Source organism: Biomphalaria glabrata, chromosome 12 (genome assembly GCF_947242115.1).
Source record: "Biomphalaria glabrata chromosome 12, xgBioGlab47.1, whole genome shotgun sequence".
Taxonomy (NCBI): domain Eukaryota; kingdom Metazoa; phylum Mollusca; class Gastropoda; family Planorbidae; genus Biomphalaria; species Biomphalaria glabrata.
In genome coordinates, this window is record NC_074722.1 from 21928655 (window position 1) to 21941146 (window position 12492).

At 30.7% G+C, this 12492-nt stretch overlaps 1 protein-coding gene across 11 annotated transcripts in view; it reads left to right on the forward strand.

The window, feature by feature from the left end:
- Window positions 1-12492, forward strand: part of LOC106071320 (balbiani ring protein 3-like) — a 79880-nt gene that overhangs the window by 28614 nt on the left and 38774 nt on the right. For 8 of the 11 annotated variants that reach the window (XM_056005609.1, XM_056005610.1, XM_056005616.1 and 5 more), the window contains exons 17-35: window positions 161-262; window positions 1165-1260; window positions 1957-2058; window positions 2358-2456; window positions 2856-2945; window positions 3123-3224; window positions 3507-3605; window positions 4639-4728; window positions 5434-5523; window positions 5820-5909; window positions 5992-6081; window positions 9622-9723; window positions 9913-9981; window positions 10211-10312; window positions 10469-10558; window positions 10954-11055; window positions 11820-11909; window positions 12070-12159; window positions 12314-12415. In XM_056005609.1, coding sequence (XP_055861584.1) covers window positions 161-262; window positions 1165-1260; window positions 1957-2058; window positions 2358-2456; window positions 2856-2945; window positions 3123-3224; window positions 3507-3605; window positions 4639-4728; window positions 5434-5523; window positions 5820-5909; window positions 5992-6081; window positions 9622-9723; window positions 9913-9981; window positions 10211-10312; window positions 10469-10558; window positions 10954-11055; window positions 11820-11909; window positions 12070-12159; window positions 12314-12415 — 1797 coding nt within the window. The remainder of the gene's footprint in view (window positions 1-160; window positions 263-1164; window positions 1261-1956; window positions 2059-2357; window positions 2457-2855; window positions 2946-3122; window positions 3225-3506; window positions 3606-4638; window positions 4729-5433; window positions 5524-5819; window positions 5910-5991; window positions 6082-9621; window positions 9724-9912; window positions 9982-10210; window positions 10313-10468; window positions 10559-10953; window positions 11056-11819; window positions 11910-12069; window positions 12160-12313; window positions 12416-12492) is intronic. The other 3 variants (XM_056005619.1, XM_056005612.1, XM_056005613.1) reach the window with 3 other exon arrangements.

Consider the following 12492-nt stretch of genomic DNA (forward strand, 5'->3'; position numbering starts at 1 on the left):
ACATACAAAAATGAAATAAGTTTTGTGTCTTATCCATAAAAACAAGAAAGTTTATAAATGATAAAAAACAGGAACATTTATTTGATATTTATCTTTATATTTTTCACATGTTTCCCAAATAAATAAGTGCTCATTGAACTCTATTTACATTCAATTTCAGATTGTCCTAAGCAGTGTCCCTCCAATGCTTATAGATCTGGCAATTGTGGTTGCACTTGTTTTTCTTCCTCTTACTATTATAACAGTGCTTTAAACACATGTGGTAAATACTATTTTAATATTAACATTAATCTTATTTGATCAAATTGCCTTTAAAATTGTATTTTTTTTTATTTTCTTTTTCTAATGACATATTAAATTGTTTTAAATGACTACAGACAAACAACTTTGGCTCCTTATTTGTAACAGTGCTTTAGTATAGCCCATCTTTAATGCTTATAGTTGCTCAGTACACTTCAAGTTAATCTCTTGTGTGTATAAGTGGAGGAAGGGGGTATCTGAAAGGTTTCCATGCTGCCGTAAGGTGCTCAACTGAACTGGAGTGGGTTTTTACCTTTAGCCAAGCCGTTTCTGACTCTAAGCCACATAAGCCACACTCTTAAGGATAAATTATTTTTGCTTTGCCTTTTTCATGTCCCACCTATAAAATACAATCACACAAATTTTAGCCCCCTCAGCTCTAGCTCTTTGCGTTTCTTTAGTTTTAATGAAACAGCATCTTCCACAAAAGCGTCCGCATAAACACATACATATAATTGTTAAGGTCTTCCAAGTAAAATTCTTGGGTAATTATGTTCCATGTTTTTATTTTGGTATTTTTAAGTTAATGTTTACAAGTTGGTAAATAAGTCATGAATTGTTAATATTATTTATTTCAATTACCAATTATGGTAAAATCCACCCAGATATCCGTTTCTTTCTTCCCTCCCCCCCCCATTTTCTCAACTGGTCAAGAAAAGGGATAGCTTCATAGGGTATTGAGAAAGCTAAAAGCATGAAATAGGGCAAACTAAAACAATTGGTAAAAATATTATTAATTGCACAGATTTATTGTTGCTGGTCTTAATCTGTTACAGATTTAATTACATGACTGATCCAAGCTAATTGATACAATTACATTTTATCCATTTTTTTAAGGTATTTTTTTATATTTTTCTTGTTTAGAATTATCTTTACAGTGTCCAACAAATGCCTACAGATCTGGCAACACCTGCGTGTGTAACTCTCCTTATACATATAACAGTGGAGCAAATACTTGCGGTAAAACTTTAAATTGAAACTAAAGCAATAAGACTTGTGTAGGAGTCATTCTTTTTTTACCTTTTTTAAAATTATTTTTGTATTGCACATTTTTTATACCATAGCATGCCCAGTGCCATCTGGTCTAATCTCTTTTGTGGATGTTTGGAGGTATAGGGTGTCTTGGGAGAAGTTTTCTGTTCTGCCTTCAGGTAGAGGGTATCTGGGAAAAGATTTCCGTTCTGCCTTTAGGTAGATAGTAACTGAGAGAAGCTCTCTGTTCTGCCTTCAGGTAGAGGGTATTTGGTACAAGATTTCTGTTCTTCCTTCAGGTAGAGGGTATCAGTGGGAAAGATTTCTGTTCTGCCCTCAGGTAGAGGGTATCTGGTAGAAGCTTTTTGTTCTGCCTTCAGATGCTCAGCAAACATAATTCAGCTCAAGTTGAGATTTAAATTTAAGCCCCTGATAGCCAAGGGGCCATTAAAGCCACAAGTAATATTCATAGTTCTTTAGGTGGTACTTTTGAAAGTTATAATTAGCTATTTCATTAAAAATCAACTATAACTGATGTTGTACTTTCTTTAAAAAAACAGCAAGTAAATTAAACTGCTTGTGGGCTTAGCAAGTAAATTATATTAGTATTTTATTATTTTTATTATTATTATTATAATTATTTTTATTTTGAAAATATTATACATTGTTATTATCTTATTTCAGATTGTTCAAGCCAGTGTCCATCAAATGCTTACAGATCTGGAACATGTAGTTGTACCTGTTACAGCTCATCCAATGTTTACAACAGTGTGACTAATACGTGTGGTGAGTAACTACATTATTTTTTAAAATTTATTGAATGAACACTATGTAAACACACTGCATAGATTTAGACAAGATTTACAACTAAGAAAATGATTTAGTGAACTATAATTACTGTTTTAAATTTAATAGCAGACTGTGTTTGTGTTTCTTTTTATTGTTGTTTTAGTGATTTTACAAAAAGAGGCCAAAAAAAATATTTTTTTGTAAAACAAAATGTATTGTTTTATAAATAAAACATCTTTTACAAATCGTTTATATTCTTTCTTTTTTTTCAATTTAATTTTTTAACATTTGATTAGATACATCACTCCAGTGCCCATCAGAATCATACAGATCTGACAATACTTGTATCTGTACTGCTGCTTTCTATATTTATAATAGTGGAACAAACACATGTGGTATGATTATTCATAATAAATTATTTATTAAACTAAAAGTAACCAAAATTGTATTTTAATAACTCTTTTTTAATTGTCAGACTAAAAGAGTCTTCTATCAGCATACAACTACAAAAAGATCAACTACTTCTCGTATGCCATGGCTTATAAGCTAACATAAAAAGATTTATTCACATTTATTAATCTTATCACAAAAGAAATAGGATAAAAACTGATTAAAAATACTAATTTAGCAGGATTTCAACCAGAAAGGTTTTTGTTGACACTTTATTTCTTCTTAAATACACTTAAATGTTAATAAACATAAGAAAACTAGTACCTCTTTGAAAAAAAGGTTTTATAGACAATGCTAATTTGAAATTTATTTCTTGTCAGAACTATTTTTTTGTTAATTTTCAGACCCTCAGTGTCCAACAAATGCATATAAATCTGGCAACAGTTGTGTGTGTAACTCTCCTTACACATATAACAGTAGATTGAATACTTGCGGTAAGATTTTAAATTGAAATAAAGCTTTAGATTAGAGCAAATAGTTTAGACTAGAGTAAAATGGGTTAAGATTTATTTTATTCAAAAGTTAATGTATGAGATAAATATTATTTTCGGACTACCAAGACAGCTTTTAATTTTTAGTTTAAAATGTTAATGTTAGTATAACTATTTCAGACTGTCTAAGCCAGTGTCCATCAAATGCTTACAGATCTGGAACATGTAGTTGTACATGTTATAGCTCATCCAATTTTTACAACAGTGTGACTAATACTTGTGGTGAGTAACTACATTATTTTAATTGAGCAAAATTTATATAAGCTCAGTGGAAATTAACTGAAAAGACAAAAAAAAAATCAACTAGAAACAAAAGCATGTTTTTACTGTTTTAGATATCATCAATTTTTTTTCATTTTAGTTTGTGTTTAAGAAAAATCATTATTGTAGTTTCTATTATTTATTTCTACTTATAAATTAATATTTTGTTTTTAATAGACAACATTGTCTTTTTACAAATTATTCAAATCCTTTTATTATTCATTCATTTTTTAATCTGCTTAGAAACCTCACTTCAGTGTCCAGCCAATTCCTATAGATCTGGCAATACTTGTATCTGCACTGCTGCTTTTTATACTTTTAACAGTGGAACAAATACATGTGGTAAGATTTATTTAATAATAATTAATGCCCAGGGGTGTTTCTATGGATACAACATTAAGTGTTTATATGATAGACCAAAAAACATTCAATAAGTATGGTAAAGAGTAATGATAGTCAATTCTATAGGTAATCACTAATAATCAACAATATTAAAAAAATATACTTGAATACGTAAGCTACAGTTGAACATGACTTCAACCTTTCCTTAGTGGTATCAACCAAAAACTTATCATTAGTAGTGAAGTATCTCAAGAGTCTTCTATCAGCATACAACTACAAAAAGATCAACTACTTCTCGTATGGGCTCATTAATTCTTGGATCTTACGAAATTTCTTCATCTTCTCACAAGCCAGTCAGAGTTAACACATGGTTAACATTGGCCCTATCAAAGTAATATTGTAACAACTTGATATAGTCTAATTCTGAACAATTAAACAATATCTTATAGTAGAATGTAGCATAAACTAAGATCCAATTTTAAAAAAAATACAATAAACTTACCCACTAAAAGTGGATAGATGACAATGGTTATCAACAACAAAATTAAATTCTGACATTAGACAAACAACATTTAAGTCAACAACATGGCCTCCTGTTACAAGGGACATATCTACTTGTCCTCTATTTACAAATTGCACAATGATCATTCTCACGAATCAAAACATTGAGGAGTCATTCTCAGCAGAGATCAATAGAAGACATCCAGACAAAAAGCCACTATTAATAAATAGAATACAAATAAGTATGAAGATACTGAGAACCCAAACCTACTGCATTATAGCAGGGGATGACAGTGGATTTGAAATCAGGTAAATTTCAATGACAGTTCAAAGTGCATACCAAACTACCAGATTTCTGTTATTCTTATTAATGAAATACAGAAGTAAACAAGAAAAAAAGAAAATGATTACATCCTATGCGTGTTCCTAGGTGTGTAATTTATAAGATAAGACACAAGACTATTTACAAAATAAATGTAGAAGAAATGAAACTGTTTTTATTAATAAATTATCATTTTTTATTTCATATTAGACATTCAGTGTCCCTCCAATGCAAACAGATCTGGCAATACTTGTATATGTAGCTCACCTTACACATATAACAGTGTAACAAATACATGTGGTAAGTATCAAAGGCAATGTTTGCCTGTGTTGCAGTCCTTGGATGTATATTCTTTACATTTAGTGCTGCATCCATGTTCTTTGTTTAATATGTTTTGGAAATGTCTTCAAAAAGGCTGATTATTATGCCCTAGTCTAAATCTCCTGCAGGATTGCAGGGATTGAAGAAGGCTGGATGTGACCTCAGAATTATTACCAAGGTATCTAAAATTACAAGCCAACACTTTGGCTGGCAAAAAGGAGGAACTGTGAAGAGATGAAAGCTGAACTGGTTTGGTCATATTGTCAACACATGACTCACTGTCAAAAGTCATCCGTCAAGGTACAGTGGAGGGAGCATAAAGAAAGGCTTTCAAAGAAAAGCTGGCTGGACAATGTAAAAGAATGGATGGGCCTCTCTCTTGATATCCTACTAAGAAAAGGTGCTGAATAGGGAAAATTGAGAGAATTAGTTACATGAACTTGGTTACATGAACTTTGTCAGCACCCCTATGATGAAAGTCAGGAAAAGATGAGATGAGTGCATACCTTATATTCATGCAGTCATCCACTACTAAAGTTTGTCTACATTCTAACTTGGCAATGTGTATAAACAAGATGATTCAGAACTGGTTAAATAAAAAAAAAAGTATAATATTACTAAGAAAGTGGAAAAAATTTACTTTCATTGTATATATAGCTACTTGCTTTAATTTTTATTTTTCAGAACTTCAGTGTCCAGCCAATTCTTACAGATTTGGCAATACTTGTGTATGTAACTCACCTTATACATATAGCAGTGTGTCAAATACTTGTGGTAAGTATCCTATATTCATAAATTCAAAGTAAAACTGGTCGAATTCGCTTCCTTAAAAAAAATATATAATTATAATTATTAATAGAATAAATGATTTTTCATAGTTTACTAGGCAGTGTCCAATAAATTCATACATGTCTAACAACTGTGGCTGTGAATGTATTTCTTCATCTTATGTCTATAATAGTACAACAAATACTTGTGGTAAGATATTTAAGACACGTCATGTTTTAATACTTTAGTATCTAATAGGCATATTAATTACTAGTTACTATTCTCTTATGTTTCCCATGTAGATATTCTGTGTCCAGCCAATGCTTACAGGTCTGGCTCAACATGTGCATGTTATTCTCCTTATACATATAACAGTGTAAACAATACTTGTGGTAAGTAAACAATATATTCTTTATTATATACAAAAAATATATGAAAAAAAATGTTACTAAATGATTATAATTGATTTTTTAGACTCTCAGTGCCCTTTCAACTCATACAAATCTGGAAACAGCTGTATTTGTAATAGCCCTTACAGATATAATATTGGAACCAATACTTGTGGTAAGTTTTATTTTAGGTAAACTTGTTTGCATGATAATTATAATGAAAATTGTTGTATTCAAATATACTAACAATGTATATAGCTGGAAATTACAAATATACAAGAAAAATATCTCTGTTATTCCCATATGTAAAATAAAGGTATTTTGAACTCTCCTTTTTAAGTAACAGTTACAAAATAAACTTTGCAACAATTCAGTAGGGCCTATATATATTTTCCCTGAGTGTGTGTTTTAAATACTTAATAGTTGTATAGGTTTTAGAGCAGTGTGTAGTAGCAGATGAACAACATCTAATGGAGTTGGTAATCTAGGGCTGAGAGATTCTCTGGTCTATTTGAAATGTCATCAGGAAAGTCATAGTGTCATCATATTTTCCTTTTTTTTTTTGTAGAGCTAATTCAATCATTTCGTCCTCTCTTTGAATATATCACAATGACTAATTCCAATTTTTGACTTTTGACTTGAGTGATTCTTAATTCTCTTTCTCTAGTTTATATTGTGTTAGAGGAGTGTTTTTTTTTTTCAAAGCCATATGGTTTTGGTGTATCAATTTCCTCATTAGAATGTAACAGGCTTTCTGGTTAGCATCCCATTGTGCTATTGACAAATTAGTTGTTTAGTACTGTAGTGGTTCTGTTGTCTAACAGCATTAGAAAATTGTTCTTCCACAGCTTCGACATAGTCTGTTGAGTACATTCAGTTTCATTATTTAATTTTTGGAAATGAAAATTTATTATATGGTGAACAGATATTTGGGGAGCCAAAGCAGGACACATGGAATGTAAAAAGAACGAGCTCAAATTTTTTCAAGCAATATTTCTTTCAACAACTTAGACGTTATTACACACACACAATTTACACATAATGTACACAAACACAATTTACACACAAGTACACAAAACACAATTTACACACAATGTACACACACACAATTTACACACAATTTACACACAATTTACACACAATGTACACACACACAATTTACACACAATGTACACAAACACAATTTACACACAATGTACACAAACACAATTTACACACAATGTACACAAACACAATTTACACACAATGTACACAAACACAATTTACACACAATGTACACAAACACAATGTACACAAACAATTTACACACAATGTACACAAACAATTTACACACAATGTACACACACACAATTTACACACAATGTACACAAACACAATAATTTAAATAATTGCAGGCTTTCTGAAACGTTTTTCAAGATAGATTATGTTTCTGTGCGATCCATCTGAAAACACTAACCTGTTGAGTAGGCTGATTCTCTCTCTCTGAAATACCCAGTACTCTGCAAAATTTTCATAAAAGTGGCTGTCGCTGCTACATCGCTTTTCTAACCAACTCACGTCATCCATATGTACTTCCTTGAGGAGGAACCTTTTGAAATTTTGATTCTTCTTTTCATGCATGCAATCTGTCAATCAATAGCAGAAGATACTTCCAAAGCACTAACATTCTGTCCCTTGTTAAACAGAACTTCTGCTTGGAATATAACTGCAATGCTGTGTAATGAGATGAGGCCGCAATTCATCACACAACTTTTCAAAGAAGCTTTTGATTATGGTGGGACCCTTCTCTCCGAAAGGAATTTTTGACTGTTTCTTTGCTTTAATTTTGTTTATTATAAGTGAGCTTTTAATGTTAAACCATCACTTGCCACAGTAGGCTACCTTAGTGCAGGCTTACTAAGAGCTTGCCCTCTTTATAAACGGATACTCTGTAAGTCCCTAGGAACTTCAATGTTTTGTGTATGACATTCATCACCCTGTCATCGACTTGAATAGAAAGGAAAACTAAGTCAAGGAATACTATATGCTGGAATTGATTAACAGAATCAGCAAGAATCAACTGACATCAGCAAAGAAACATGCTGAGGTCAGTTTCTGAGAAGAAGGCAGGGTGTAAGGTAAAAGCACTACCCATGCCTCTAACACAGGAGTTTGCTTGTTAGTGAACAGGAAATAAGGATCAAGACTTTTAAGTTATCATTGATCAACTTTTTTATGAAAGTGGGATATTGGCCATCCAGCCCGGACATTTTATGAAAAGTGTGACAGACGGTCAAAAGAGGGACTATCACACCTAAAGCAGGATGTCTGGTCACCTTAGTTAATATCTCATGCTACATTCCACATGATTTAGGAACTTTCTTAAATGGAATTTTGGTGTGTTGTCTGACTATAATTCTCTAGGTATTCCATGGCATATGAATTAACTCTTCATTGCTTCCATGATTTCTGATGTTATTTCATGCAACATTTCTATAGCAGTTCAGCTATTTGACAGTACACTTAGGCAAACAACAGGAGTGTAGAATTTTTCCTTCAAAATTGAACTGGTATGATCCATTTATGCTGTACCGTAGGTATTAACAGTTCTGAAACTTTTAGATTTTCATAATCAGCACATCTGTTACAATCTTTACTTGTGGCATCAATTTCTGCATTCATGCTTGGCCAAAACATGAGTTCTGTAGATCTCTGCTTGCACTTCAATATTTTCAAGTGGGACATGTATAGAAGTTTTAGTGTGAACGTAAGTAAGTTTGATGAAAGAAAAAGATTGTTGTAAATTTCAGCTTGAAATACCAATATGGCTTACATTTAAATAGAAGTCTTTCTTTTTATGTCTGGTAAACCTTTCAATTAGAAATATTTTTGCTGAGTCTTGAATTTCAATGTATTTCAATTCATATACAGAGATCATATGAACTGAATCAACCATAAATTCACATTTCTGTAAATCAACTAATATTCCTATAAAAAAAAAAAAAAATTTTAATCATGGTAAGATTATGTCACTGAACTCATCATTCAAAGAAATAAAGCACATACTTTCACCATTGGTCCTCTATCAATTTTTAATGAGCTACACAGAACCAAAACAACAAACGTCTTCGTTCTCATTTCATATGTTGGAGGGTTCAGATCAGTAATCCTATGTCTGAGATAAACCGTGCAGTGGTTTTCAGATCAGGTAGTTTTCTTTTATAGTTTTTGTTCTATAGGAGGGCTTTGGGGCCAGAGTCAAACAACAAAACAAAAGGTTACACATTATCAATCAATAGAATATTTAAAATATTAACTATTTATATATGGCTCTTTCTGTCTCGAAAGTAAATAAGTACTAATTATTCTTATGCATGCATATAACATAGAAATGAATTTCTTTTTTAAGTGATAATAAACCATGAAATAGGTTGCCAAGTCAGAATAAACAACAAATTAAAAAATAAATTCTAAAACTCACAGCGCACCCCCAGACCCTTTAGCTTGCAAGGGCTGGGTGTCAACAGTCTTTCCACTAGCTCCTGGAAGAACCTATTCTAGGGTAAAATAAACATCTTCTGAAAGAATGAATGGTCAAATGTAATAAAGATTAATTATGTGTGTACACACACACACTCATATGGAGATGGGGGTAAATCTGCCCTTCCCAAACCACGCACACATCAAATATTGCACACTTCCTTAATCTTTGAACAATTCTTTTTTCTTATTCCAGATTGTCCATATCCATGTCCAGTGAATGCTTATAGGTCTGGTGTGTGTGACTGTACATGTAACAACACACTTTTGAATTTTAATTCAACAGGTAACATTTGTGGTAAGTTCAGATTTCAAAGAGAAATTTATTCAAATTCAAATTATTCTTAGAAATATAAATTTTATCTTTTATGAAAAGTATGTATAAGAAATTAACTTGTCATTGTAATGTAAGACTAGTAAGTGTTACACATAAGCTGATATTTAGTTACAAAATAAATAATATCAACTGTTTTCTTTCTTTTTTTAGAGAGACCATTTCAATGTACACTCAATTGTCCACAGCCACAGAAACCTGATTTGTCTTGCTCATACTGTGGTATATTTAAATAATTCTGTTTAAAACAAATTTTAAACTAAGTTTTGATTTTCATTCATTTCTGGGATTTTTAGCTTTTTTTTTTTTCTTTGTATTACTGATTGAACTCAGAAGTAAAGAAAAGTCTTATTGACTTTCAATATAAAAAAAAACTATAAAAAAAATAAGTGAAACATTTTAAATATACTTGACAAAGTATTAAAATATTGAAGAATGCAAAATCTTTCAGAATGCCCAACTCAATGCCCTGCCAATGCCTACAGATCTGGCACATGTGGCTGTACATGTACCACTGCATCAAATGTCTACAACACTATCACAAATACATGTGGTAAGTATAGATGTGAATATACCTTTTATTAATTTCATTTTCCATTTAATTTTAATAACTCAGTAAAAAGTGTAAGTGTTACTTAAGTTTGTTAAAAACAAATCTTTGTCTTATTTTCCAATATTTTTTTTTACCCATTATTCTCATTAATTACAGATGTCCAGTGTCCTACTAATGCCTACAGATCTGGCAACACCTGTTTATGTAACTCTCCTTATAATTATAATATTGGATCAAATACATGTGGTGAGACTTTTTTTTTTGTTTAATATTGCAATATTGACAAATCACTTAATTTAAGTCTCTAGTACAAAACTCAAGAATGTACTAATTCCCTGAATTTTAATCCCAAAAATTATATCGTCATGAAAAAAATCAGATTTCCAGCCTAGGATTTTACAACTTGACCTAAACATGTTGGGCTTATTAAATAAATACACTATGGCATAAATAGTAATTTTGTGTGTTAAAAAAATTAGATCTAGATATTTTACAGAATTTTTAAAAAGATAATTTGTGTATTTAAAATAAAATTATACATTAAAAAAAAAAAAATAAATACATTTGCACATATTAAAATTACAATTTTTTTTTTTACATACATGTATTTGTTTATATTAAACAAACATTTAAATTTCCAGAATGTCCAAGACAATGTCCAACTACTGCTTATAGATCTGGCACCTGTAGCTGTACCTGTACCTCTTTATCCAATGTCTATAACAGTGAAACAAATACTTGTGGTATGAAAATTATGTTGACATTCAATAGAACTTAAATCACTTTATTATTTACAATATGCTTTTTTTACACTTAATATTGTATATTCTCGCATCACATCTGTCCCTTGACTTTCATCTTAAGGGTGTTGTGATACTTTCTGTTACTAAATCCCCTCCATTTTTCCTGGTCAGTAGCTGTTATTAGTAGGATATTAAGAGAAAAGCCAGTCTATTCTATTACATTATCCAGCCAGCTTTTTTTTGAACGACACTTATTTCGTGCTCACTCCACTGTACCTTGGAGAATGAATTTTGACAGTGAGTCATGTCTTACAATATGACCAAACCAGCTCAGATTTAGTCTCTTCACAGTTTTAATGACATCTTGCTTTTTGCTAGCCAGAGTGTAACAGTAGGCCTACAAACTCATTAGTCTTCTTTTCCTGGTATCTGATACTCAGCATTTCTCTGTAGCATTTACTCTTTATCAGGTATTCACAAGTTTTGAAGGAATCTTTAAGTTTAATAAAACAGCTCCAGTAAAAGATATTCACATTTATTAATCTTATCACAAAAGAAATAGGGTCAAAATTGATTAAAAAGACCAATTTAGCAGGATTTCAACCACAGAGTTTTTTATCAACACTTTATTTCTTCTTAAATAGGCCTACACTTAAACAATTAATAAACATAAGAAAACTAAAACCTTTTTTCAAAAAGGTTTTATAGACAATGCAAATTTGAAATTTATTCCTTGTCAGAACTATTTTTTGTTTATTTTTCAGACCCTCAGTGTCCAACAAATGCATATAAGTCTGGCAACAGTTGTGTGTGTAACTCTCCTTATATATATAATATTGGATCAAATACATGTGGCAAGTAGACAATTATAGTCTGTTATTAATATTTTAAATTTAAATCATTTACAAATCTTAATAGACGTTATTTAAAAAATAAACAATCTTTTAAAAAGACATATTTCTATGACAAATTGACCACCAGAAAAAAAAAATTGAACATTCTTATCATTTCTAGACATCCAGTGTCCATCCAATGCTTACAGAGCTGGCTCCACTTGTGTGTGTAATACTCCCTATAAATATAACAGTGTAACCAATACTTGTGGTAAGTTTTTCATATTTAGTAATAAATTTTAAATTAAGGAATAATTTATTAAGGAAATAAAGGAAATAATAATTATAGTGATAACTCAGGAATTATTTATTGTCTTACAAAGTTATTTGCATAGAAAGTATCAGATTTATTATATTTATTTCAGACTGTCCAACTCAATGTCCATCAAATGCTTACAGATCAGGGACATGTAGTTGTACATGTTATAGTACTTCCAATGTTTTTAACAGTACATCTAATAGTTGTGGTGAGAACTTTTTTAAGCAATTCTTATATATATATATATATATATATATATATATATATATATATATATATATATAT